This window comes from Lygodium microphyllum, chromosome 13 (assembly GCF_053477565.2).
Source record: "Lygodium microphyllum isolate KBCC chromosome 13, Lygodium_microphyllum_v1.1.10, whole genome shotgun sequence".
NCBI classification, from domain to species: domain Eukaryota; kingdom Viridiplantae; phylum Streptophyta; class Polypodiopsida; order Schizaeales; family Lygodiaceae; genus Lygodium; species Lygodium microphyllum.
Genome location: NC_141147.1, coordinates 14,453,329 through 14,479,532, shown reverse-complemented (window position 1 = coordinate 14,479,532; position 26,204 = coordinate 14,453,329). Strand labels below are relative to the sequence as shown.

Genomic DNA, 26,204 nt, shown 5'->3' with positions numbered 1-26,204 from the left:
ATGCTTTTCTGACAGCTTAGTTTGAGTTAAGAAATAACGCAATGTCTGATGATCTGTCTGCACAACAAAATCTGCCCCAAGTAGGTAGTGTTTCCAGCAAGAAAGCGCATGAATCACAGCCAACAATTCTTTCTCATAGACCTGCATAGTCTTTTTTGGCCCTCGCAAGATTTTGCTTTCATATGCCACTACCCAGCCATCTTGCATTAACACTGCACCAATGCTATTGCCATAGTAATCACATTGGACAACAAATGACTTCCTAAGATCTAGCAGGATGATCACTGGACTAGAAGTCATCTTTTCTTTAAGAATATTAAAAGCTGAAATCTCTTTCTATGTCCATTGGAAAGAGACTCCTTTCTTCTGTAAAGCATGTAAAGGTGAAGCAATCTCTACAAAATTGCGAATAAACCTCCTGTAGTAATAACACAAACCCAAGAAGCTTCTAACATCATGGACAGTCTTCAAATCTGGCCATGTTCTAATTGCTTCAACCTTAGCAGGATCCATTCGGACACCATCCTTTGACACTATGTGCCCCAGGAACTGGATTTCTTCCAAGAAGAACTCACTCTTCTTGCCATTGATAAGCAACCTATTATTGCAAAGCTCATCAAAGACTGCTTTCAAGTGTTCTCTATGCTCTTGTTCATTCTTTGAAAAGACAATCATGTCATCAAAGAATGTACCAACAAACTGCCTGTATGGACGAAAAATCCTATCCATCATTCAATTAAACGTAGCAGGAGCATTAGTAAGTCCAAATGGCATTACCAAGAACTCATAGAGACCAAACGTGGTCCTAAATGCAGTCTTATGCACATCCTCTTGCTTAATTCTGATCTGATGGTATCCTCTTCAAATCTATCCTGCTGAAAATTGACGCTCCTTCCAAACTTTCTAGGATGTCGTCAATCCTTGGAATGGGGAACCTGTTCTTGATGGTACTCTTGTTCAACGAACGATAATCTATGCACATGCGCCAAGAGCCATCCTTCTTCTGCACTAAGAGCACTGGTGAGCAAAAAGGAGACGAACTTGGCTGAATCAGCTCTTTTTCCAACAGCTCATTCACCTGGCTCAATATCTCTTTCTGTTGGGCTGCACTAACCCTATACGGAGGTCTATTTGGTGGGCTATTGCCTGGCACCAAATCTAATGCATGATCCTCAGACCTCTCTGGTGGCAACTGTGATGGTAATGAGTCAGAAAAACAATCACTGAACTGAGACAAGAAAGCAAACCTGTCTCTATCTAACATAGATAAATTTGACTCATCATTTTCCTTGACCTCACGTGCAAAAATCAAGTACGCAGAAAGATGATTCTTTATTACAGATGTAATGGCAGAAGCCGATACAACAGGTACACACTCTTCTTTAAGCTTCACATCAAGCATATGAGTCTTTCCCCTATGTTCCAAAGTCAATGTCTTGTTAAAGGCATCCATCACACCATCCTTTCTGAACATCCATGGCATTCCCAACAAGACATCACAGCCTTCAAGTGGCATGATATAAAATTCTTCTGCATCAACATAAGACTGTATATGAAGACGTAGCTTTCCAAGAATGGGTGTCACAGACTCTGAGTGGCCAGGACATGCCAAACCTCCCTCTGCTGTGTAGCCCATCTCATCTGCTCTGATGCCCAAAGTAGAAGCCAACTCTGGTGCGATAAAGTTTGTCTTAGCTCCAGGATCAAAGAAAATAAGTACATGTTGATCCCTAACTTTACCCCAAGCTCTGCAAAGCTCATTAGCATCCGAGTGTGGCTTGTCTCCCAGCATATCTGGCACTAAACATGCTGAAGGTTTGGGCTTCTTTCCTTTGTTGTCCTCTTTATCATCATCAGCTGATCTCTTATTCTTGTCCGGACAGTTAGACGCAATATGACCAGTCTGCTCACAGATAAAGCACTTCCTCTCAGCCATTAAAGCCCTTCTCTCTTCAAGAGACTTGCGCACAAAAGGTTTCTTCTGGTCCTTTGGCTGTTGTCCAAAGAACTTGGCTGGCTTCTTCTTGAACTGCCAAGATTTACCTGTACTTTGAGAAATCTGGCAAACCTGTTTACCAAATGGCTTCTTTGCTGAAAATTTCTCAAGTTTGTCCTGTTTAATGCTGCCCCCAAAACCACTTGACTATCCCAACAATAATGCATTTCCTGTGGTAGCATTCTCAATTAACTGAGTCAAAGTGGTGACCTTTGTCTTTGTACAATAATTCCGAAGTTCCTTGGGCAGCCCACAACAATATTTCTCTATCTGCTCGATCAATGGCACAACCCTGTAAGAAGTGACTGGAAGCAAAGCCTCCCAAAACTTCTTGTTATAGTCTTCCAGATCCTTGCATTTAGATGCATCCAAATTGTGCCAAGCTGACATAACATCGATCTCAAATTCATTGGTCAACCAAGCAGAAACAAATACTTGCTTAAAGTAAGTCCAAGTGGCAGGAGCCTGTCCTTGCATCAACAGTGTACTCCACCACTGACTAGCATTGTCTTGAAGAAAAGTGGCAGCTTTTCGGACCTTAGAAGGCTCTGTAAAGTTCCCTCCTGCAAATGCGGCATCAAACTGCTGTAAGAAAGAAAGAGCCTTAGTCCTATCTTCAAATCCTCGAAAGATGTCAAACTGTATGCTGCACCACCTTCCTTGTATGGCTTTGGCTTCTCATGAGCCATCAAAGGATCCGTAGGATATGCCTGTAACATAGGAACACTAACAGGTGGCATAGGAGTAGCCAAACCACTGACTACAGGGCTTGTAGACACAATACTTGCTTGCTGATTTTGATAACCAGCCATACCAAAAGTGCCCTGTGGCATGCCAAAACTGCCCTGAACTCCCTGAAATCCAGGCTGCATGCCTATATTGCCATACATGGGGTTTGGCATAAAACCCTGTGCACCCTCAAACACTGTTCCTAGTACATAAATCTGATTTCCAGGTGCATAACCAGCCATACTTTGAAATACAAATCCACCTCCAAAGTACCCAGGATGTACAGAGGTCGGTGGGAAAACCTGTGGTAAAGCCTGAAAACTGTTTCCTTGTCCATTTAAACCAACATTTGGCTGCTGTAAAGTGGCGAGCTGAACTGGCAATGCTTGTGTAACTAGCGTTTCCACCACCTGCTCCTAGACAGTCGGAACCAATCTTTGGAGTCTCCATTGACTCCGCAAGCTGCCTTGGTGTTTCCACTGAATCTGCAGCATGCTTACCCTTATCCTGGACCTAAACTGGATCCAAAATCTTTGCGGATTGCCCAACTTGCTGTAAAGAAAGGGAAGGCTGCAAAAATGCCAAAAGCCTTGGATTCTGCATCACTTGAGTAAACATACTCACAGCAGCAACTAACTGAGTCTTGAAAGTGTCTTCATCCATAGAAGAAGCCGTAAGAACTTGTGGCTCAACCATAACAGGAGGAGTAACAAACTGTGGAGGTCTAGAAGACTCTCCCACTTCGTGGGAGAGTCTTCCAGACCTCCACAGTGTGCCCCAGGAACTGGATTTCTTCCAAGAAGAACTCACTCTTCTTGCCATTGATAAGCAACCTATTATTGCAAAGCTCATCAAAGACTGCTTTCAAGTGTTCTCTATGCTCCTGTTCATTCTTTGAAAAGACAATCATGTCATCAAAGAATGTACCAACAAACTGACTATATGGACGAAAAATCTTGTCCATCATTCGATTAAACGTAGCAGGAGCATTAGTAAGTCCAAATGGCATTACCAAGAACTCATAGAGACCAACGTGGTCCTAAATGTAATCTTATGCACATCCTCTTGCTTAATCCTGATCTTATGGTATCCACTCTTTAAATCTATCCTACTGAAAATTGACGCTCCTTCCAAACAGTCGAGGATGTCGTCAATTCTTGGAATGGGGAACCTGTTCTTGATGGTACTCTTGTTCAATGCACGATAATCTATGCACATGTGCCAAGAGCCATCCTTCTTCTGCACTAAGAGCACTGGTGAGCAAAAGGGAGATGAACTTGGCTGAATCAACCCTTTTTCCAACAGCTCATTCACCTAGCTCAATATCTCTTTCTGTTGGGCTGCACTAACCCTATACGGAGGTCTATTTGGTGGGCTACTGCCTGGCACCAAATCTATTGCATGATCCTCAGACCTCTCTGGTGGCAACTATGATGGTAATGAGTCAGAAAAACAATCACTGAACTGAGACAAGAAAGCAGACCTGTCTCTATCTAGCATAGAAAAATTTGACTCATCATTATCCTTGACATCACGTGCAAAAATCATGTACGTAGAAAGATGATTCTTTATTATAGATGTAATGGCAGAAGCCGATACAACAGGTACACACTCTCCTTTAAGCTTCACATCAAGCACATGAGTCTTTCCCCTATGTTCCAAAGTCAGTGTCTTGTTAAAGGCATCCAACACACCATGCTTTCAGAACATCCATGGCATTCCCAACAAGACATCACAGCCTTTAAGTGGCATGATATAAAATTCTTCTGCATCAACATAAGACTGTATATGAAGACGCAGCTTTCCAATAATGGGTGTCACAGACTCTGAGTGACCACGACATGCCAACCCTGCCTCTGTTGTGTAGCCCATCTCATCTGCTCTGATGCCCAAAGTAGAAGCCAACTCTGGTGAGATAAAGTTTGCCTTAGCTCCAGGATCAAAGAAAATGAGTACATGTTGATCCCTAACTTTACCCCAAGCTCTGTAGAGCTCATTAGCATCCGAGTGTGGCTTGTCTCCCAGCATATCTGACACTAAACCTGCTGAAGGTTTGGGCTTCTTTCCTTTTCTGTCCTCTTTATCATCATCAGCTGATCTCTTATTCTTGTCCGGACAGTTAGATGCAATATGACCAGTTTGCTCACAGATAAAGCATTTCCTCTCAGCCATTAAACCTTTCTCTCTTCAAGAGACTTGCGCACAAAAGGTTTCTTCTGGTCCTTTGGCTGCTGTCCAAAGAACTTGGCTATCTTCTTCTTGAACTGCCAAGATTTACCTGTGCTTTGAGAAATCTGAGAAACCTGTTTACTGAATGGCTTCTTTGCTGAAAATTTTTCAGATTTGTCCTGTTTAATGCTGCCCCCAAAACCACTTGACTGTCCCAACAATAATGCATTTCCTGTGGTAGCATTCTCAATTAATTGAGTCAAAGTGGTGACCTTTGTCTTTGTACAATAATTCCGAAGTTCCTTGGGCAGCCCACAGCAATATTTCTCTATCTGCTCGGTCAATGGCACAACCCTGTAAGAAGTGACTGGAAGCAAAGCCTCCCAAAACTTCTTGTTATAGTCTTCCAGATCCTTGCATTTAGATGCATCCAAATTGTGCCAAGCTGACATAACATCCATCTCAAATTCATTGGTCAACCAAGCAGACACAAATACTTGCTTGAAGTAAGTCCAAGTGACAGGAGCCTATCCTTGCATCAACACTGTACTCCACCACTGACTAGCATTGTCCTTAAGAAAAGTGGCAGCTGTCCAGACCTTAGAAGCTTATGTAAAGTTCCCCCCTGCAAATGCGGCATCAAACTGCTGTAAGAAAGAGAGTGCCTTAGATCCTATCTTCAAATCCTCAAAAGATATCAAATTGTACGGCTGCACCCTCTTCCTTGTATGGCTTTGGCTTCTCAAGAGCCATCAAGGGATCCGTAGGATATGCATGTAACATAGGAACACTAACAGGTGGCATAGGAGTTGTTGGACCATTGACTACAGGGCTTGTAGACACAATACTTGCTTGCTGATTTTGATAACCAGCCATACCAAAAGTGCCCTGTGGCATGCCAAAACTGCCCTGAACACCCTGAAATCGAGGCTGCATGCCTATATTGCCATACATAGGGTTTGGCATAAAACCCTGTGTACCTGCAAACACTGTTCCTGGTACATAAATCTGATATCCAGGCGCATAACCAGCCATACTCTGAAATACAGATCCACCTCCAAAGTACCTAGAATGTACAGAGGCCGGTGGGAAAACCTGTGGTAAAGCCTGAAAACTGTTTCCCTGTCCATTTAGGACAACATTTGGCTGCTGTGAAGTAGCAGGTTGAACTGGCAAAGCCTGTGTAACTAGTGTTTCCGCCACCTGTTCCTGGACAGTCGGAACCAATCTTGGAGTCTCCATTGACTCTCCAAGCTGCCTTGGTGTTTCCACTGAATCTGCAGCATGCTTACCCTTATCCTGGACCTCTACTTGATCCAAAATCTTTGCAGATTGCCCAACTTGCTGTAAAGGAAGGGAGGGCTGCAAAAATGCCAAAAACCTTGGATTCTGCATCACTTGAGTAAACATACTCACAGCAGCAACTAACTGAGTCTTGAAAATGTCTTTATCCATAGAAGAAGCCATAGGAACTTGTGGCTCAACCCTAACAGGAGGAGTAACAAACTGTGGAGGTCTAGAAGACTCTCCCACCTCATGAACAACAGGGATCTCCTGTGATGCAGACGCTTCCTCTCTGGTGTCTTCCTTTCTATCAGCCATGATGCAGAATTCTGTGTCTACACCCAAACAAACCCTGGCTCGCTCTTTAGGGAAAAAGTTATTCGATCCCGGCAATGGAACCATGTAACCAGCCTGTTCACTGGGAAGGGCGGTAGTATACAACCAAGATATATAAATGCTTTCACCCAATTTACAGTCGTTCACTTTACCTGAACTTAAAGACACAGAATCAAGAAGACATACAGGAAGCTAGAATGCTCCTGTTGCAACACATACACCCTGTTGGCCCCTAAGTTAGGCGCCCTTTGTGGTATTTCTTTATTTTTAAAAAGGAGAAAGTACAAGGGGCTGTCTTTCACCTATTCTGGGTGAAATTTGGCAGCATAACAATACAATTACTGACCCAAAACAAGCAGACCAGGAGGGGAAACTCCGCCCAAGTCTGAAACTTCTGGTTGGAGTGACCATTTCAGCCTGCTGTAATTACTGGTTCAGACCTGTTGTGAAACCTGTTTTAAGTTCATATTGTTCCCTGCACTATTCAGCCCACTGTAATTACTGGTTCAGACCTGTTCTGAAACCCAATTTCAGTTCATACTGCTCCCAACATTGTTCTGCATCATCTGTGTCAAGTGCCCCTTGATTCTGACATCAATTGGGCTCTGAAATAACCTCTGAACAGTCCAAAAACAGTACTGATTCAGTGCTGTTTCAGACACTTACTTGGTGAGGTTACCACCCTCACCTGTCCCTGCTGGGACAGCAAACAACTGCTCCTGTTCCTGGAGAAAGGAGGCTCTTGCCTCATGCAAAAACAGCATATTCCACACAGCTGTACCTGAGTCAGAAGAAAGGCCCTTGATTCTGCAGCATAACCATACTGTCAAGGAGAGAAAGAGAGAGTAGGAAGCAAGCTCAGCCTCTTGTGCATCATAGACAAGGTAGACCAGCTCTCAAGAGCTCTCCATCTGCAGCAATCCATCTCCCTTTCACAAAAATGAGCCCCCCATGCATTGAAACTCGTTTTTGTGCTGCCCTCTCTCTCTCTTTTGGGAATTTATGCCCAAATTGTGACACATGGCATACATGTAACAATTTTCCTGTTTAAACCTTTCGGTCTAAAATTCTCCATCCTCGGTTCAAAATTTGACCTCAGCACAGACCAGAGGATTAATCCTCGTGCAAAAACGAAGATAATGACACGAACAAATTCTAGGGTCCAAAAATAGTAACTTCCTAAATTTTAGGAGTTGCTTCCATTGCATCCCCACTAGTCTTCTGACCATCTTTGCAGACTATGGCTACATCCAAATCTGTAATGTAGCTCAACTGAAAGTGAATTTCCACTGATGACCCCACATGGACTAATCTCTTGAAGATTTGTCCATCTTCACTTTGAACTAGTCTCTTCCAGGCTAGTTCTTCAACACACTTGTCCATATACACTTTCACAAGTCTTTTCCAGGCTTGTCAATCTACAGTGCCATCAGTCTCTTCCAGACTTATACTGGACCTTAACTGTCCAATCTTGACTCACTAGACATTCCTGTCCGTTTCACATACTGGCCATGCAACTCAGGCGTTTAGATTTCAAGAGGGATCCTTCCAAAAAGAAAAACTAAATAAAATATGTAATAAAGAAATCAACAAAAAGGTAATAGTTATCACAGTCTTCTGACATCCCCCCTCCCCCCCCCCCTCCCCCCCCCGCCTACACAATCAACACCTAGGGAGCCATCATTTGATGATTATGGTAACCTCATCAGTGAGGATGAGTATGAGAGTGTCTCATAGGTTACCATAATCATCAAATGATGGCTCCCTATGCATCGGTTGTATAGGTACGGAGGGGGCCGAGAGGGGGATATCACCATGAGGCAAGGAATAGGAGCGACTAGAGCCCTGCCTCACATATATCTGCAAGCCACTTGAACCACCCCTACTCAATGTCGCCTACTCAAATGGTTATGATGATGATGATCAGAATCATCATCATCACCATTTGAGACTCTCTTTATGAGCACGCAAATGATTTCAATGATAATGATGATGATAGTGATGCCTCATCTCTTTTTGGTATCTACTATCATTATATCCACTATGATCCATCATCTATGTGTTTACTAAACTCTACTTGTACTACCATTTCCTGATGCTGCTTTTTGTTCCTTTGATTTTGCTTATTCTTCAAGTTCCTTTGCCTCTACCTATGTCTCTTCTTCTTTTTCTTCTTCTTCTTTGTATCACATGTTGTGCACGGCACATGGCGCATGGATGGTAAGGGCCAAGGTCCACCCTCATGTATTCATCTTATTTTGTAATGACTTGGCTATTTTCACTATAAACATGTGTTCCATCATTTAATGGTTTATAGTTCTTTTAAAAATCAAGTTAATGGGAGATTGCATGTCTGAGGCTATAAACGGGACATGGCATGTTACCCTATAGTCTAATCATGAGGGGGGGCCAAAGGGTTTGAAGGAGTGGCTGTATTGTACAAGGAGGAGCTACAAGATGCTCAAATAAAGTCATGAGCCTACTTACACTGGACACACAACAAGGGCAGCCCCTTTAAGTGCAATGTAGCACTTCTTTCATTGATTAGGACTGCATAAAGATACACACAACTTCATTGATGTTGACGTTATCTACCTATCAAACTCCAAGTATAACAAGTAGAAGACTTCAAGATTCCTATAATCTCTCCTAATATCTAATGCTCCATGGAAATTTGTCAAAATGAATTTCATGTGAAATACTCCATGAACACCTCAAGTTTATGACATGATTTGCAGCACAATTGACAGATTCACTAAGCAACCATTCACTATTCCATGTTCAGAACATGAAATCCTTACAAGTGCAAGACTTAATATTCAAGAGATCTTAAAATAACATGGTATACCTTCTGAAGTCATCTCACATAGAGATTCCAAATTCACAAGTAGCTTTTGGTGTGCTTTATTTGAGAAATTGGGAACCACTTTAAAGTTCTCTTCAACTTTTCATCCTCAAAGTAATCGGCAAATAGAAGTCAGGAATCTCTTTCTTCTATTAGCAAACGCGTGTCTTGTCCCGTCATCTCCTAACCTATGAGCCTCAATCTAACTCACACAAGGACATTAGGAGCTCTAACAACGTCTTTGTCTTTCATTTTATGTGCTTTAGGCACTTTAGATGGAGGGTACATTAGTGCAATTCTTTCTAGGCACTGTAGACTGTCTTGGTCACCCAATTTATGGTCATGGCAACTTGAATACCACTTGTGGCCCCAATTTTCCTATTTATAGGTGGCCTTCTCATTAATCCATCGCATCATTGTGATCATTCAGCCATCCCTCGTCATTCTCTTTCATCCCCTGCTACCATTTGGCACCCACACCAACCCTCAATGCTGCGTATTGGGGCTGATTGCTACAGCCTTGTACCCTTTCAGCCATTGCAATTAATTGGTTCCTTCTTTCTTACTTTCACTCAGTCTCCTCTCGGTGTTCGCTTTCCCTTTCGTTTTCCAAAGTCTACAAAGAGAAGAAATCTCTCATAATTACTAGCCAGCTAGACACAATCTTGGGAGGGCTGCAAACCTATTACTAAACATAAGTCAAACAAGGAGAATACAGAGAGAAGGAGCTTCAGTCATACATATTCAAACACTTAACTTTGTTACCAGCCGACAGGACGCCATATTGGGAGGGCTGGAGTTTCTTACAGCCTTGAGCCTGCTCATTGGAAAATACAAAATGTTTCCAACATTAAGTGTATTATATCCTTCAGCTTCCTACTCATTGAAGAATATATAATGTTTTCTGTGTAACTTTACTTGAGACTTACATGGCACTAAACCAAAGGAACCTCTAAAGATCTACTTGAAGTTGAAGAAACAAAAACAGCTCTTTGAACTTAAACATAGTTTGTTTCACAATGATTGAACCACAAGAAATGGTCATGTGACACAAAAATTCTTACTAAAATTCAAAGAATTTCCTACAACACATATGAAGTGGGGAGATGAACGATTGCCCTAACATGCTTCGACCATATAAAAAACTTTTCACTTGAGAACAATTGAATAAAAGCCAAAGGGCTATCATAACACAACAGAAAAGAACTTGTATCCTTTTAAAATTAATTTGTACAGTCAATTACTTATTAACTTAAAGAAAAGAACTTGTATCCTTTTAAAATTAATGTGTAGTCAATTACTTATTAACTTTGCTGTCTATGTGATTGATACATATCTAGAAAAGTAAATTAGAGCTGGCCATTAATGAGTGGTCACAAGTTATAATGGACTCACACAATGGGTATGATGGACCCACCCAATGGGTTAGAGCAAAGATAGTGCACATTTCCACCTACATGACCCAATTGGGCACCTATGATTGAAACTCGAGCATATCAAAGCTAGACTTGCACATAAGAAAAATTAATAACATGGAGTGTGGGCAAGATACGCAAGAATAGAGACTTACAATGAGCAAGATGGCATTATCATGAAAATTTGTGCAATGTATATGTGTAGACTGAAAGTTTAAAGTGCCCATATCTCTACATAGTATCTCATACTAAGACTCTTGTTTTTGCAATGTTAATGGGAAGAGCTTTCATATGATATCCATACTGGAGACCCCTAAATGTAAGAGGATCCCTTAGCGATGTCAACAAAATGAGAAATGAACTTAATAATTTGATTAAAATCAACTCTAAATTTGGTATCCCTAGCTCTCACCACCATGCCCATTGCATCTGCAATGAAAGATTTGACATTGAACATGTGTGTAAGGGCTACACAGTACACAAGAAAGGCAAAAGGAACTTAAAAATTGTGCAATGTTTCTAAGGTTTAATGATCATTTAAACATTTTATAAACTAATAACTCACTTAAGTTATAAAGCATGCATGGTGCTTAAGTTTCATCCAATGAGTAGCTTACTTATGATTAATCACCAAAGCATCAATTAACCCTTAATCAAATTTGAATTTCAATAAATGAGCAACCGATGACTCATTTTGAAAGCTAATTTAGCTATTTAGGATCTCTTTATCTCTCATTTGAGTAGCCCAAGTTTAGAGATAACCATTCTTCTCTTCTTTGCCGCAAAAATCGTAGGTTCAAACTGTAAAATACAAGCTAAAAGCATGTCTGGAGTAACGTTGTAGCCAATCTTTGTAAAAATTACACAAGCAACAAATTGAATCTGATCAATGAATAGAGACTATACAACAAATATGATAAGAACAAAAACTTCTTTTACTCCAAACAAGCTGATACAAACATGGCTTTGTCCACCCATGTGCTTCCATTGTAAAACTTAGATGGCGATCTGGACACATCATAGGTGAAGAGCTTAAGACTAGCTAGAAAAACTTTGATTGGGCAAAAGATAGATTATGGCTTTGGAGAAGTCTTCCTTTTATAGCACAAGAAAGTAGTCTAGTTAGCATATCAAACCAAGCTATGAATCTTCCCTAGTTGGCCGGGAAATAGGAACCCTAATAACTCCCACACCCCACAATTCGATGCAATGTGCCTCAAGTTGCAATTAGCTCAACTACTCTATCTAATCCGAAGGCTAGACCCACAAAGGTCATATTTTTGCCATCTGGTAACATAAACCTCATCTGACATACAAGTTGGGACCCCTGAGCTCACACATGCCTTCTCCCTATAATAGGGGCCTTACAACTTTAAGCACTATAGATCATTGGTGGTATCGGGTGGGAAATTAAGCATATCTAACAATCTTCTCCTCTCAGCATGAAGAACATGTTGGGCAGCTCTTCAACTCCATTTGCAATAGGTATTGCTGATGTTGTTATCTAAACATCATAAAAACTCATTAATACAGCACAATGGACTGAACCTCCTTCGAATTCTCAAGCCTTCTATATATTCTAGACAACATTGTTGCAAAAGAAAGTGAATTTCTTGCAATTTCATCGCACAAAATGCATTTGTTTTGTGAGAGGAAAAGTATGGGATTTCATACCACCTATTAAAGACACTTGTTAAGGCAAATGCTCCACAAAATTGGGTTAAAATGCTGGCTGACATTTTTAGGGTTTGGCAGATTGAAGTGTTCATTTGCACTTTTGAGTATTTTAAAGTTGACTGGAGACCAACGTTGAAGATGACAAGGTCATTGAGCACCTATGGTTAGTTGTGTTATGTGAATTGCTGAAAATACAGCCATTTGTACTGATTTGCACAAAATACATTTGTTTTGTGAGAGTAAAAGTATGGGATTTCATAGCACCTATTAAAAACAATTGTCAAGGCAAATGCTCCACAAAACTGGGTTGAAATGCTGGCTAACATTTTTGGGGTTTGGCAGATTAAAGTGTTCATTTGCACTTTTGAGTATTTTAAAGTTGACCGGAGACCAACGTTGAAGATGACAAGGTCAAGGTCATTGAGAACCTATGGTTAGTTGTGTTATGTGAATTGCTGAAAATACAGTCATTTGTACTAATTTGGAGCATATAAAAATGAGATTGCAACTCTTCTATCACAAGAAATACATAGGAAATTCAAAGAAATACAAGACCTAACCTAATAAAATGCATATAGCAAGGATCAAAGCAGTTGTCCTTTCTTTTTGGGCATGAATTGAATGTTGGTTTATTTGTGGTAGCAATGCAAGTTTGGATTTACTCAGTTGATAGTGAATTGGGTGTGCAAAGGTTAGGGCAAAGCATTGGGATTGATGAATGAACACAACAGAGGCTTTGTACATCAGATTGGATTAGTTTGGAATTAAGATTTCTATGTATTAGACATTGTTTGTCATGCACAGCAATCTCGAACCAAGTTAACATCTCTGATGACACTTTTCCAAGTCAACTGGATTGAGAACATGTATTCATATGCCCTACACTCATTAGAGTGTGAATGGACATATTTCTTGCACATTTCATCAAGGTTGGTAAGAGCAAATAAAGACACTGCACTAGAGACGAGTCCACGTTGATTCAAAAGCAAGTGCATGGAAATCATTAGCAGCACAAGAGAGCTACTTTGTGATGGCAAGTCATTTATAATTCGTGCAAGCTTTGAATAATGATAAGAAATTATAATAAGAAACACCAAGAGCATTCTAGCTCTTCTCTCTATCCAAATCCTTGAGAGAGTCGCTACAATGGATACATCCTGCAATATATATAGCATGGCTGCACCTCACCGTCCAAATGTACCAAGCAATAATACTAGCAATCAGCTCCCATCTATGACAATGTCCTTGGGTCCACTATGCCTATGAGTAATTTGGAGTGAGGATCCTACTCAAACATTGTCCAATGACGAGGAAAGAGAGGCCGCCATAGACATTCTATTTCCACATGTTGGGCCTCTATCTCTGACCCAAGCTACAATCCCCCAAGTTGTGACTTCATACAAGAAGTCTCACATGAAAATATATTCCATGGCTTAAGGAACTTCAAAAAGTGTTCTAGAAGCATCATCATTCTCATTCCTATTCCACAAACATGCATAGTGTGATGAAGCTATCTCAAGGTGTATATCAGTGAAATCCTAAACTTAAAATCCCTTCTTACCCTTGTTCCCACTTCAACAAGGAGTCTCATTCCATCCATACATTCCCATTGCATCTGACTATGAGATCCTGGTTGACTCAGTTCTGTGCCTTTCCATCAAACCACACCCTACTAATCCTGTGCATACAGTAACCATACCAAATATTCTTGGTCACCATGCCTCTCTCATCAGCATGGCAGCTTGGGGCAGTGAAACATCCAGAGAGCACTGTTGATAATACGAAACAAAGAAAAGTTTCAGGGCGCACAATCCATCTGATGGATTAGGACTGCATAACATGATTGCAAAACTCTAGGATTGCATAGGTAAAAGCATGCATTTAATGTATTGTACAATTTAATATGTGCAATAGCAGCTGGCCTGATTTGCAGAGATAAACTCATTCTAACAGCAGATATATCACAGGCAAATCAGTTCCAATGTAGCAGGTTTCACCAAACATGCTGATCAACACAACACATATGGATCACCCTTGCTAATCTTGCTGATTTCATAATCCTCAAAGTTTTTGCCAAATCTGTATGATGCAGCTGCAAAAAGACCATACGTGAATGTAGAGAAGTTGAAAGCATGCAAAATAGAAGAGGGTTCTCACATATTGTTTTTTCCTAGAAAACTAGTCGCCACATCAAATTCAATTCCTATATCAAATTCACTTCAGCTATAAAGTAAGGTTCAAAAGTACATACCATAGAACCCAATCACAATAGAAATGTGCAGACAAAAAGTGGGGTTAGGGCAATCTCCCTTCCTATATCAAATTCACCTCACCCATAAAGTAAGGTTCAAAAGTGGGCTTAGGGCAATCTCCCAGGCTGCCCACTTTCAAGGGAGGAAATCCTGTGAACTGGACTTGAGAGAAATCTAGTCAACAGGTCTGTCATATCAAGGCATGGAAAGATGACCAGAAGAAAGTGCCAGAATCCCAGGTCACTAAAAAAGCATCCTGTCTTTATAGTCAAACTGCATGCACTGAACAGACTTCTTGACCCAAAGACAGTAGATGATTCATTGATACCATTAAGGCTTGCTTTGTTCACAGTTTGGCAATAAAAGTCAAATCAATGGGCTAAACAATGTCTTTCAAGAAATTCAAATAATTGAGAGTAGTATTGTAAATCAAAATCTTTCATTTGTAGGACTATTTGAAAAACCAAAGTGACTTTTTTTTGTGAGAACTATCACAATGAATTTAAAATTCATGCTTCATAAATTTTCCAAGGTACTCATCAAATCTCCCTTACACATTGAGCCCCTACAGGACATGACGTGCACCTGAATGGCACATAAAGAATGACTCAAAATCCATTTCTTGAAGGTCAATAAACTCATGTACCAGACAGAACAACAGCTATTCAGGTTTCTGGATACACTTGGGCATGTCTAAGACATCAAATTAAGATTGAAAATTGGACCAAAAAGGTATATGCAAACTCACCGAGAGTAGTCAATTCTTCTTTACTATCCAGAGCTCCAATCGTTTTCAGAAGTTCCACAGCATTATGAACCTGGATAAAAAGAACACATTGAAAACTTTAACACTTATTAACAGCAAAGGTTCCACTCACAACAGTGAGATAAAAAGCACATAATGCAAAGAGGAAGACTATAAACAGCAAACGGTTTACTGACCGACAGTGGATCAGGTGGCTGTAAAGCCTTTGCTAGAAAATTTCTGATTGTTCCAAGCTTTAAGCTTTTAATTTGCAGACAGAGTGAGTGCAGAGGGGTCCTAAGAAGCTCTGCTTCCTGATATTCTGCAAATGCTTCATAAACCACTCTTGGATACAAGTGATAACATTCACCAGGTTGCACTCGTCCAGCACGCCCTCTCCTCTACAAAATATGTGGATCATTGCATTAGAAAATCTTCCACATTAGTGTTCAGTTCAGGTTTTTCCATACCTGGTTATTTAAAGAGAAATTTTCTGCAATTGGAAAGTGGCTAATCATACTACCCAATAACCACAATATAAATGCAAGGTGGAATAGCATGACTTCAGCTAAAAGGGGAAGACTCAAAAGCAGGGCTGGAGCTCAATAACATCACAAGGCTACTCAGACCATATCATATAAAAGGCCTTGTAAGTATACCAAAACTCAAAGTGAGGCCTGCGAATTGGAAAGGAAGGGTCTCCCAGATAAATGACCTGAGGATAACAGCTGACATGCATACTTCAGATAGGCATAGTGAGCCAAATCAGGGACCTGAATAGCTAAATACATCATAGTACAATAGCTGAGTGAACAGCCAATTTGGTGGGCTGTGTTGCCAAACCGTGTGAGGTGCTAAATGCAAGAAGGTGCTGGAGTCCCCATGTCCACATAGAACAATCTCTCCTTCTCATCTGCTGAGGATCACCTTGAAGTCTCTCTCATCTCCCAGCAAGTATGAATAATCTTTGTCCAGATCCTAGAGAGTCTGAGGTGAAGACATCCTGAAGGTCAATAGGTGGCTACCTCTTGCAGTCTAAATACCAACTGCGGAGGACAACACTAGGATGTCAAACACAAGGATGCAAGGCTTCTAGATGAAGTTGCCAACTGAAGATAACTGACATGATGGTGCAGAAGAACCACAGATTGCCAAATGCAAGCATGTGCAAACTGAGGAAGCAGTTGCCAATTGTGAAGGATGACGCCAGCACAGAAGGAAGAGCCTGTCACCATAAACACAACCTTGTAGATGGAGACTGATGCCTCCCAGCAAGAAGGGTTGTAGATGGAAGGAGAGAGAAGAGATGAGTGTCTGATGAATGAACGAAAGAAGTGTGTGTGAATGAATGGGTGGTGTTGTATATATAGGCACAAACAAGCTTGCATTTCACCCACTGAAGTCTGTGGAGTGGCACTCCAACTCTCTTGGAGACCAGAAAACCTTTTTGAGACTGGAAATGGAGACCAAAAATGGGAATGAAGAAGGGAAACTGTACTGAATGGTGCAATTTCTCAACACCCCTCTTGGGCCCAAAAACGAGCACAAAAGAGGAGTGAGAGAGAGAGAGAAGAAGATCCACCTTGTAATCCAAGAATGCCACTTGAAAGAAGACCTATGAAGAAGAACAAGAAACTGGATGAGCGGAAGAACGTAAACACATCCTCGGGAGAGAAGCCACAAGCTTTGTGACTCCAAGCTAGAAGCAATACAAAGGCCTAGCAACCAAGTCTCGGCTGAAAATCCAAGGCCCCAATCGAGGTAGATCCTTTAGAGATTGGGTAGTAGAAGTACAAGAAACAATTGCTAGAAAGAGAGCCAATCATGGAAAGTAAATGGTGGTGGATGAAGATTTTTCGGGCAAGTAGGGACCCTCTCTAAAACTGGAAAAGTAGGAACCCCATCTAAAGTCCCAAAAGAAGTAGAAGCCCCCTTTGAGGGCAAAGAAAGAACAGCCCCCTTTGAATCCCCCACCCCCTCTGAGATAGATAGTGAATCCAAACACTCATTGATCATAGACTCTGAAATATTTGATGACGAAGGAAGTACCGTTGGAGGTGTTGGGAATAAAGGGCCATCGTGCCTTTCATATGTGCACAGGTGTGAACACACCCTTAGCACATTTGTACTTTCATATATATATATATATATATATATATCTAAAAACCTAAAGAGGTACACTTGTCATTGTACTCACCCACAAGTCATGATCACTCTCCTCTCTACTCTCTACTCTCTCTCTTTCTCTCTCTCTCTGCTCTGTGAAAGCAGTGCGTGTCTCGATCCTCATGTGCCACAAGGCATAACAAACTGGTATCAGAGCGGGCAAGGACTGCACGCTTCTCGAGACATCAAGAGTGAGGCATGTGAGAAGGCGACAATTGCTGTTGGATAGCAGGCAGGCATGACCAGCAGAAAGTGACAGGCGAGTTCTCAACAAGTAGAAGACTGTAGGCGGGTAGCAAACTGACAGCCGACAAGTCCATTGCGGGCAACAGGGCATGTCGGCAATCAGCATACAGTCATGCGTTAGGTCGCAGCCTAGGCGGGAAGTGTCATAGTGGGCAGTGTCACAGCAGGACTAGCGGGGCAGTGTCATGGCGGGACCAACGGGGCGCAGACGAACGGGGCAGTCGACAGGAGCCACGTGACAGACTGGTGACGACCGACAACCAGGCGGCGACCTAAATGGCGCATCAACGGACCCCCCCCCCCCCCCAAGTCATGTTTCTTTTTTTTTTCAAAAAAAAAATCAGTTTTTACACCTCTTTCCTGACGAGGTTTCGTGCGCATAATCAAAGAGCTCAAATTTGTGCAATCTTGGCCCGGAAATTTGGGGCTTTTCTCGGATTTGGGGATTGTCATGCAGAGCAAGACCATTTGTCTCGAAAATTGCACAAATTTGTGACATTTCGCCTTCGACATTTGGGGCTTTTCATGTACATACAAGAATTGGGATGAAATTTACCCAATTTCTCAACATTGACGCACATTGGACCCCGTGCAATTTGGGGCTTTTGCTGTTTGGGCGAAATTTGTGCGCCATTTGGTCACTTTATGTACATGCGGGTTTAATTCCATGCAATTTGGACACCTAGCACTTGAAAAAATTTGGGGGTTCTGCTAAAGTTGCTCTATTTTGGCAAATTTGGCCTATTCTATGCATGTTAGAGATAGTGCAGATGTATGTTTGATGCTTTGAGCACAAAAATTTTGGGGCTTTCGACCGTGCATGTCAAATTTTGTGCCCATGGGTGCATGTACAACAGAAATTGCAGCCAAAATTTGGGACTTCTCATGTAATGTGATGTATTTGCCCTTGAAACAGCTATAATCAGTTGTGGAGTGCTATAGCACAAGGTTTAGTGCTTCTGAAAATTTATTTGCAGATCTGAAATTTTTGCTTCTACATGGTTATTTATTGCTGGTTGGTACTTGTTTGTACCTTGGTTACTTGTGTGCAGTTTGGGCCTGCATTCGCTGAAATTTTTTGTCACATTTGGGCTGAAAATCATGGCTAGCGTGGTTCTATCTTGACACTTCAACATGTACGGCATGTACCTCAGCTCAAGAAGAGCTTCATTAGCACAAGGCAACTAGATGAGAACGGATTTCGTACCATCTTTGGTGATGGGAAATGGAAGATCTGTAAGGGATCTAGAGTGATTGCCAGACGTTGTAAAAGTGATACCTTGTATCCTCTCCATGTATCTAGTGTGAGTGATCATGTTGTTGCCGTAATCAAGCAGCCAAGTGTTTCTTTGTGACATGGCCGATTGGGACACATGAGTCAACCTAGAATGAAAGTGCTTTCTCGTTTCGATTACTTGCCTTGTCTTCATTATGTTGATTTTGACCATTGTGATCATTGTGTTTATGGTAAACATGCACAGATGTCTCATAAGAAGTCTCTTTCGTTGAAATATTTCCATCTAGAGTTAGTACATTCTGATGTATGTCAAATGCCAGGGTTATCTTTACGAGGAAACAAATACTTTGTCACCTTTGTGGATGATGCTACACGCAAGGTATGGGTTTACCCTATTCGTAGCAAGGACGAAGTGCTTGACAAGTTTCAAAAATCCTTGGCATTGGTTGAAAATCAGACTGATAAGACACTTAAGTATCTTCGCTCTGACAATGGTGGGAAATATGTGTCCAAGGCCTTTCAGGCATTCTATGACAGCAAAGGGATAAAGAGAGAGCTCACTACCCCTCATTATCCACCCCAAAATGGAGTTGCAGAGCGTATGAATTGGACCATATAGGATAAGCTCCGTACAATGCTATCTCATACTACATTACCCCAAGGTTTTTAGGAAAAGGTTGTTATGACAGCCGTACGCTTGATTAATCGGTCACCAAACAGGTCTTTGGAAGGGGGGGGTGGGGGGGTGGGTTCCCCAAGAAGTGTGGTCGGGCAAGCCACCTTCATATGCACACTTGAAAGTGTTTGGTTGCGGCTTTTGTGCACATTCGTAAAGAAGACCGCAACAAACTTGAGTCAAATTCTTGTTAATGCATTTTCCTAGGATATGGTGACGAGGGTAAAATGGGGTATAGATTATGAGATCCCGAGAAAAGGAAAGTAGTACGCAACAATGATGTTATCTTTCAAGAAGATCACATGCATAAACAGTCCGAAAAGACTGAGGAGGTTCGTAGGGTTGTATTCCGAGAAGAAATGCCTTTTGGACAGCAAAATGTGCCTGTTGTAGAGCAGCAAATACCTACTGTAAATGAACCTGCAAATGCAGAAAATAATGCTGCAAATCATTAGCCAGCTATTGCCCATAATAATAAGCCACTGGATGTGCAGGAACAGCGAAGACAGCAAGCTGTTAATACTGATTTGCAGACTGAAATGCTAGGACAGCAAGCTGAAAAAGAAATGCAGACTGAAATGCTAGGACAGCAAGCTGTTAATACTGATTTGCAGACTGAGGAGGTTCGTAGGGTTGTATTCCGAGAAGAAATGCCTTTTGGACAGCAAAATGTGCCTGTTGTAGAGCAGCAAATACCTACTGTAAATGAACCTGCAAATGCAGAAAATAATGCTGCAAATCATCAGCCAGCTATTGCCCATAATAATAAGCCACTGGATGTGCAGGAACAGCGAAAACAGCAAGCTGTTAATACTGATTTGCAGACTGAAATGCTAGGACAGCAAGCTGAAAAAGGAAATTTGCAGAAACAGCCAGCAAACATAGATCATTAGATTAGGAGATCGTCTAGGGCTACTAGAAAACCTGATAGATTTGTTCCTTGTGCAAACAATGTGGCTGATTATGTCATGTTGACAGACTATGGTAAACCGTCTTACTTCAAGGAAGCAATGGACGGACAGGACAGCAAGAAATGGTATAGAACCATGTTGTCAGAGATGGAATCTCTTGAGAAAACTGGCAGTTGGTACTTGGTGCAGTTGCCTAAAGGGCAGAAAACCCTTCCATGCAAATGGGTTTACAAGATGAAGGTCACTTCTAGTTCCTCGCCAAAGTACAAAGCAAGATTGGTTGCGAAGGGGTACAAGCAGGAACATGGAGTTGACTTTGATGAGATTTTCTCTCCTGTAGTCAATATGACTACATTGCGAACCATTTTGGACTTGGTTGCAGCTGAAGATATGGAGCTCATACAGATGGATGTAAAGACTACATTCTTACATGGTGATTTGCATGAAGACATATATATGCAACAGTCTAAAGGGATTGTGGCAAAAGGGAAAGAGAAGATGGTATGTAAACTCAAAAGAAGTTCATATGGGCTGAAACAAGCACCAAGAGAATGGTATCATAAGTTTGATACATTTATGTAGTCTCAAGGTTTTCATAGAAGTCAAGTGGATCATTGCTTGTACACCAAGAAGGCAGTAGATGGAAGCCTGATTATCTTGGTTTTGTATGTTGATGACATGCCAATTGTTGGCAGGAATACTCATGCCTTGGACTCACTAAAGCAAAGTCTTCATGGCAGCTTTGACATGAAGGATCTTGGTGATGCAAATCACATTCTGGGCATGCGAATACTCAGAGATAGGTCAAAACGATTACTCTATCTATCTCAACAAGTGTATATCTCCAAGGTTTTACAGCATTTCAATATTGAGGGGGAAAAAACAATTGGGGTTTCATTGCCTCCATAGGTGAAACTCAGTGCAGAGGACAGCCCTACATCTGATGATGAGAAGGCTGAAATGGCCAAGATACCATATGCTTCAGCTGTTGGCAGTTTGATGTATGCTAGGGTTGCTAGACGTCTTGACATTGCCTTTGCAGTGGGAGTGGTTAGCAGATACATGGCAAACCTTGGTAAAAAGCATTGGGAAGCAGTGAAAGGTATTATGAGATTCCTCAAAGACACAAAGGATTTGTGCATCTGCTTTGGAAAGAAGAAGGCATCTGTCATTGGCTTTACGGATGCAGACTATGTTGGTCATGCGGATTGCAGAAAGTCCACTTCTAGGTATGTGTTTACCTTCACAGAAGTAGTCTCTTGGATTTTCAGGCTACAAAAGTGTGTTGCATTGTCTACTACAAAGGCAGAGTATATGGCTGCCACTAAGATATATAAGGAGGCTTTATGGCTTTCACGTCTAGTGAGAGAGCTTGGCATTACAAAGTTACATATTCTCCATTGTGATAGTCAGAGTGCTATCATGCTTGCACGGAATCCTGTCTTTCATGCAAAGATGAAGCACATACAAGTGAAGTATCACTTCGTTAGAGATGTACTTGACAGCAAGAGCATTGAGCTTGTCAAAGTGCATATAGATGATAATCCTACACATCTTCTCACGAAGGGTCTTCCACCAGAGCGGTTTGCTCATTGCCGACAGATGATGGGAGTTGGATAGATATATGTATTTCAGCTTTGTACATATCTAGACTTAGCTCATTCTTTTCTCCTCTTAAGGCACATTGCCTTTAGATGGGAGGTTGCTGGGAATAAAGGGCCATCGTGCCTTTTATATGTGCACGGATGTGAACATACCCTCAGCACATTTGAACTTTCATATATATATATATATATATATATATATATATATATATATATATATATATATATATATATATATATATATATATATATATAAACCTAACGAGGTACACTCGCCATTGTACCCACAAGTCGTGCTCACTCTCCTCTCTACTCTACACACACACACACACACACACACACTCTCTCTCTCTCTCTCTCTCTCTACTATGTAAAAGCAATACGTGTCTCGATCCTGCTGTAGGAGGTATCTGGAGCTGCAATAGAACTAAAGTTTGAGAGCAACTAGAGGTATTCTCTTGAAGGAGAAGAGAGTGGAGAAAGGTGAGGCTCGCACTAAGCCAAGGGTGGGCAGTAGTCGACTCCAGTGAGGGAGGGAGAAAAGGTTGAGGTCGATAGACTTCGGTGGTATAACCATTCTTGCCGTAGTAAGAGCACCCAATGGACCATTTGTCAAGAGAAGCCATAGCACCAGAGTGACAACTTGGAAAAGGAAGGGTGGGAGGGAGAAGAACATCCCAATGATGCAACAAAAGTAGCAAGATAATTTAGAAGTTGATGCCGATGTTGCAACCTCTCTTTGCCTTCTTCGATATAGAGGATCTTTGTGGCTCTCTCAGCACGTCTCGCTCTAATATCATACCAAGAAATGACTATTGTGAAAGCAAACCAGAGAGACAATAGGGTTTGCAAGAAGAAACACATAGAATGTGCACGGCAAACACTAAAAGAGAAGAGAAACTCAAAACACAAAAGAAGATGATGTGGCACTAAAGCATGCTAACTGAACAAAGCTAATACAGTGGAGACGAAGCTCAAAAGATGACTGCAATGTCCTATCTGAATCAAGTGATAGTATCTACAAGGAATCTACACTGTCAAGGGAACCAAATGCAATCCTCCAGGTAGTAGGTTGTCGAAGTACATGTATAGAGGGAGTGAAGCACAAACCTTAGAAGCCGTTAGAAGAAGATCACTGTCAACTGACTATCAAAGACTCATGCCAAAGCCAGGAAGAGTGCAAAATTACCAAACACAAGTAGCAAGATGACGCTTGGAGCAAAGAGACTATTATCTAATGGAGAAGAGCCTGTGAGTCTGCAAACACAAACATAGCTTACACTAGCTGCTATGGAGTGACGCCACATGAAGGATAAGGGTCAAACTACCCAAACGCAAGCAACAATGGCCTCTAAGGCTGATGCCAATTGGAGGGGGATCACCAATTGTGGAGAACAACACCAAGATGTCAAATGCAAGGATGCACAGACTATAGATGAAGTCGCCAACTAAAGTTTATCGATGCAAGGGTGGAGAATAAGAATAGACAGCCAAATGCAAGTATATGCAGTTTGAGGAAGTAGTCACCAATTGTAGAGAATCACGCCAACAAAGAAGGAAGAGGCTATCACCATAAACACAACCTTATAGATGGAGACTCGCGCCTAGCAATAGAAAGGGATGTAGATGGAAGGAGAGAGAAGAGACGAGTCTCTTATGAATCAACAAAAAAAGTGTGTATGAGTGAATGGGTGGTGCCATACATATAGGCACAAACAATCTTGAGTCTCGCCCACTTAAGTCTTTGGAGTGGCACTCCAACTCTCTCAGAGGCTAGAGCTTGGCAATAGAAAGGGGTATAGATGGAAGCAGAAAGAAGAGATGAGTGTCTCATGAATGAATGAATGAATGAAGTGTTTGTGAATGAACGGATGGTACCGTATGTATAAGCACAAACAATCTTGAATCACACCCACTCGGCCCACCAAATCAAGGAATTGAGTGGTATCCCGGCAATGAAACCATGTAACCAGCCTTTCTTCCGTGGATGGGTAGTAAATCCCTGATTACAACTTAATTACAACAGCAAACAATAAATGCAAATCTGAAAATACAAATTTGCCTTGGCTTTTATCTTGTGGTGTGTTGTCTTTGGAGCTACGGATCGAGGCCGATCACCCAATTCACCTACCAATGTGCTTGAAGAAGAAGTTGATTTACGATGGGATTCTCCCGATCCCCTTCGCAATCCAAACTCCCCTTGCTATCCAAAGTGACCAGCAAGTCTTCAATCTGATTTGCCCCTTGATTCGAACACTTAATTGACCTTCACCCACTTCATAGACGATCGAAATGCCCCAAATTCAATGCATGGCTAGTCCTCCACTTGAATTTAGTTGAAATTCACCTTCAGTCCTGTTGAATCCAAGTCTTTGAGCTTCCAATTTTTGGCACGCTTCCCAAGGCTGCTGCTAAACCCTAATTTTTGCTGTGACTTAGAACTTACAACAAAGAAATTTGCAATTTCTCAACCTCCAAGGGTCCAAATGCTGAGATGTTCGGAGCAAGGCTCTGAAATGGCTGGAAGATGAGAGAGAAAGCTGTAGAGAGAGAAAATTCAGAGTTTTGTCACGAAGAATGACTGAAAATCAATCAAATGCAGCTGCTCCCTGCCACAACAACTTGTAGATGCAAAGAACTGAAGAAAATCCGTCATTTACTGTTGCTGCCCTATCTCAACAGCCTCTAGATGCTATCACCTACTATTGATTGGTCTTCTCCTGCCCTTGGCTGCCTCAGAAGGTCCTCCAATGGCTGCAAATCAAACCAGCAACATCTCCTCCCTCTCTCTTGTAGGCTGAATACACTAAAAATGCCTCTCCAGCCTCTAAAGACGTTTGTCAGTCTTGCATGGTCATTTTTGACAAGTGGCAACTTTCCCAAATGGTTTTTCCAATATTATTCATATTTAAATATTAATTTTCAGTCCTTAAATACTGAAAATTAATCTAATAATTATTTTGGTGCCCTGAAAAATAATCTGACTAGCCAATAATTAAATTGGCTAGGCATCTTCCACTCCCGAGTGTCTCTGTGCTATCTTTGACCATCAAATTGGTGTTAGGTACCATTAAACGCCACTTCTCTAGTGTCACCAAACTGACTGGCCAAATGAATGACCTAGGCCAACAATTGGCACCAAATACCACCAAGTACCTGTGCAGCATAACTTATAGCATCTTTTGCCTTTGACATCCAGTGATTTCCTCAGGTCTTAGGCTCGTAAATTTACTTGAACCCTAGTTGCACCTCACATGTGCAACATTTACTTAATCATGTGATTAAAAATTAATCCACATGTTAAGTGAAGTTTCAAAAATACATGTCCTCATGACAATGATTGAGTTTTGGCACTTCTTGTGACTTGCCGACTAAATAGTGATTCCTAGCTACACATCAACATTCAGCCAAAGCCTCTCTCTCTCTCTCTCTCTCTCTCTCTCTCTCTCTCTCTCTCTCTCTCCAATCTTCCTCGTCATCTCATGGCATCAACATCCTAAGCACAGGGTAACTACTCTCATAAAGATGGTCATCATAGTAGAAGAAATAGGAGGTCTAACACATGGTCTTGGTGGAATGAGGTGCATGCTGAGCATCCCAAAAGTAGTGGAGGATCTCGTGCATGGATGTGCAAATTGTGCCCATATCATCACACAATTGGAACAACCAAAATTTAAGCTCACTTCTTGTGCATCAAAGGGTATGAAGTGCAATATTGCCCAATATGACTCTCAAGAAGAGAAGAGAGCTTACAGAGAAGGATGCAGAGCTATGGGCCTCATCTTCAACAAGAAGAGCACCACGTCCGCCAATCGTTGGCCCTACTGCATTTGCGATGACATCGACCTCTCAAGTATCACGCACACCATCTAGTATTGATCCTAGTCACACATCATCTATTCAAGATGCATTTAGA

At 41.5% G+C, this 26,204-nt stretch overlaps 2 protein-coding genes across 6 annotated transcripts in view; both read right to left on the bottom strand.

Annotated features, from left to right (window-relative positions):
- The window catches only part of LOC148026362 (DExH-box ATP-dependent RNA helicase DExH3-like), a 133,488-nt gene that overhangs the window by 31,592 nt on the left and 75,692 nt on the right, over positions 1-26,204 (bottom strand). For all 5 annotated transcript variants that reach the window (XR_015692826.1, XR_015692827.1, XM_087690797.1 and 2 more), the window contains 2 exons: positions 15,646-15,849; positions 15,452-15,521 (listed from right to left, as the gene is read on the bottom strand). Coding sequence is in view for 3 of the 5 variants with exons in the window: in XM_087690797.1 (XP_087546923.1) it covers positions 15,452-15,521; positions 15,646-15,849 (274 nt within the window). In the remaining 2 variants the exon portion in view is untranslated. The remainder of the gene's footprint in view (positions 1-15,451; positions 15,522-15,645; positions 15,850-26,204) is intronic.
- LOC148026363 (uncharacterized) lies at positions 4,427-5,360 on the bottom strand. The gene is made up of 2 exons (XM_087690639.1): positions 4,991-5,360; positions 4,427-4,910 (listed from the first exon to the last, which is right to left on the bottom strand). Exons 1-2 carry the CDS (start codon positions 5,353-5,355, stop codon positions 4,427-4,429), a joined length of 849 nt encoding a protein of 282 aa, XP_087546765.1. The 5' UTR covers positions 5,356-5,360.

Coding starts and splice junctions, on each gene's coding strand:
- LOC148026363 (XM_087690639.1), bottom strand. CDS start 5,355: ATGGATGTTATGTCAGCTTGGCACAATTTGGATGCATCTAAATGCAAG. Junction 4,911..4,990: donor AGCACAGGTAAATCTTGGCA/GTTCAAGAAGAA, acceptor AGTCTCTTGAAG/AGAGAAAGGTTTAATGGCTG.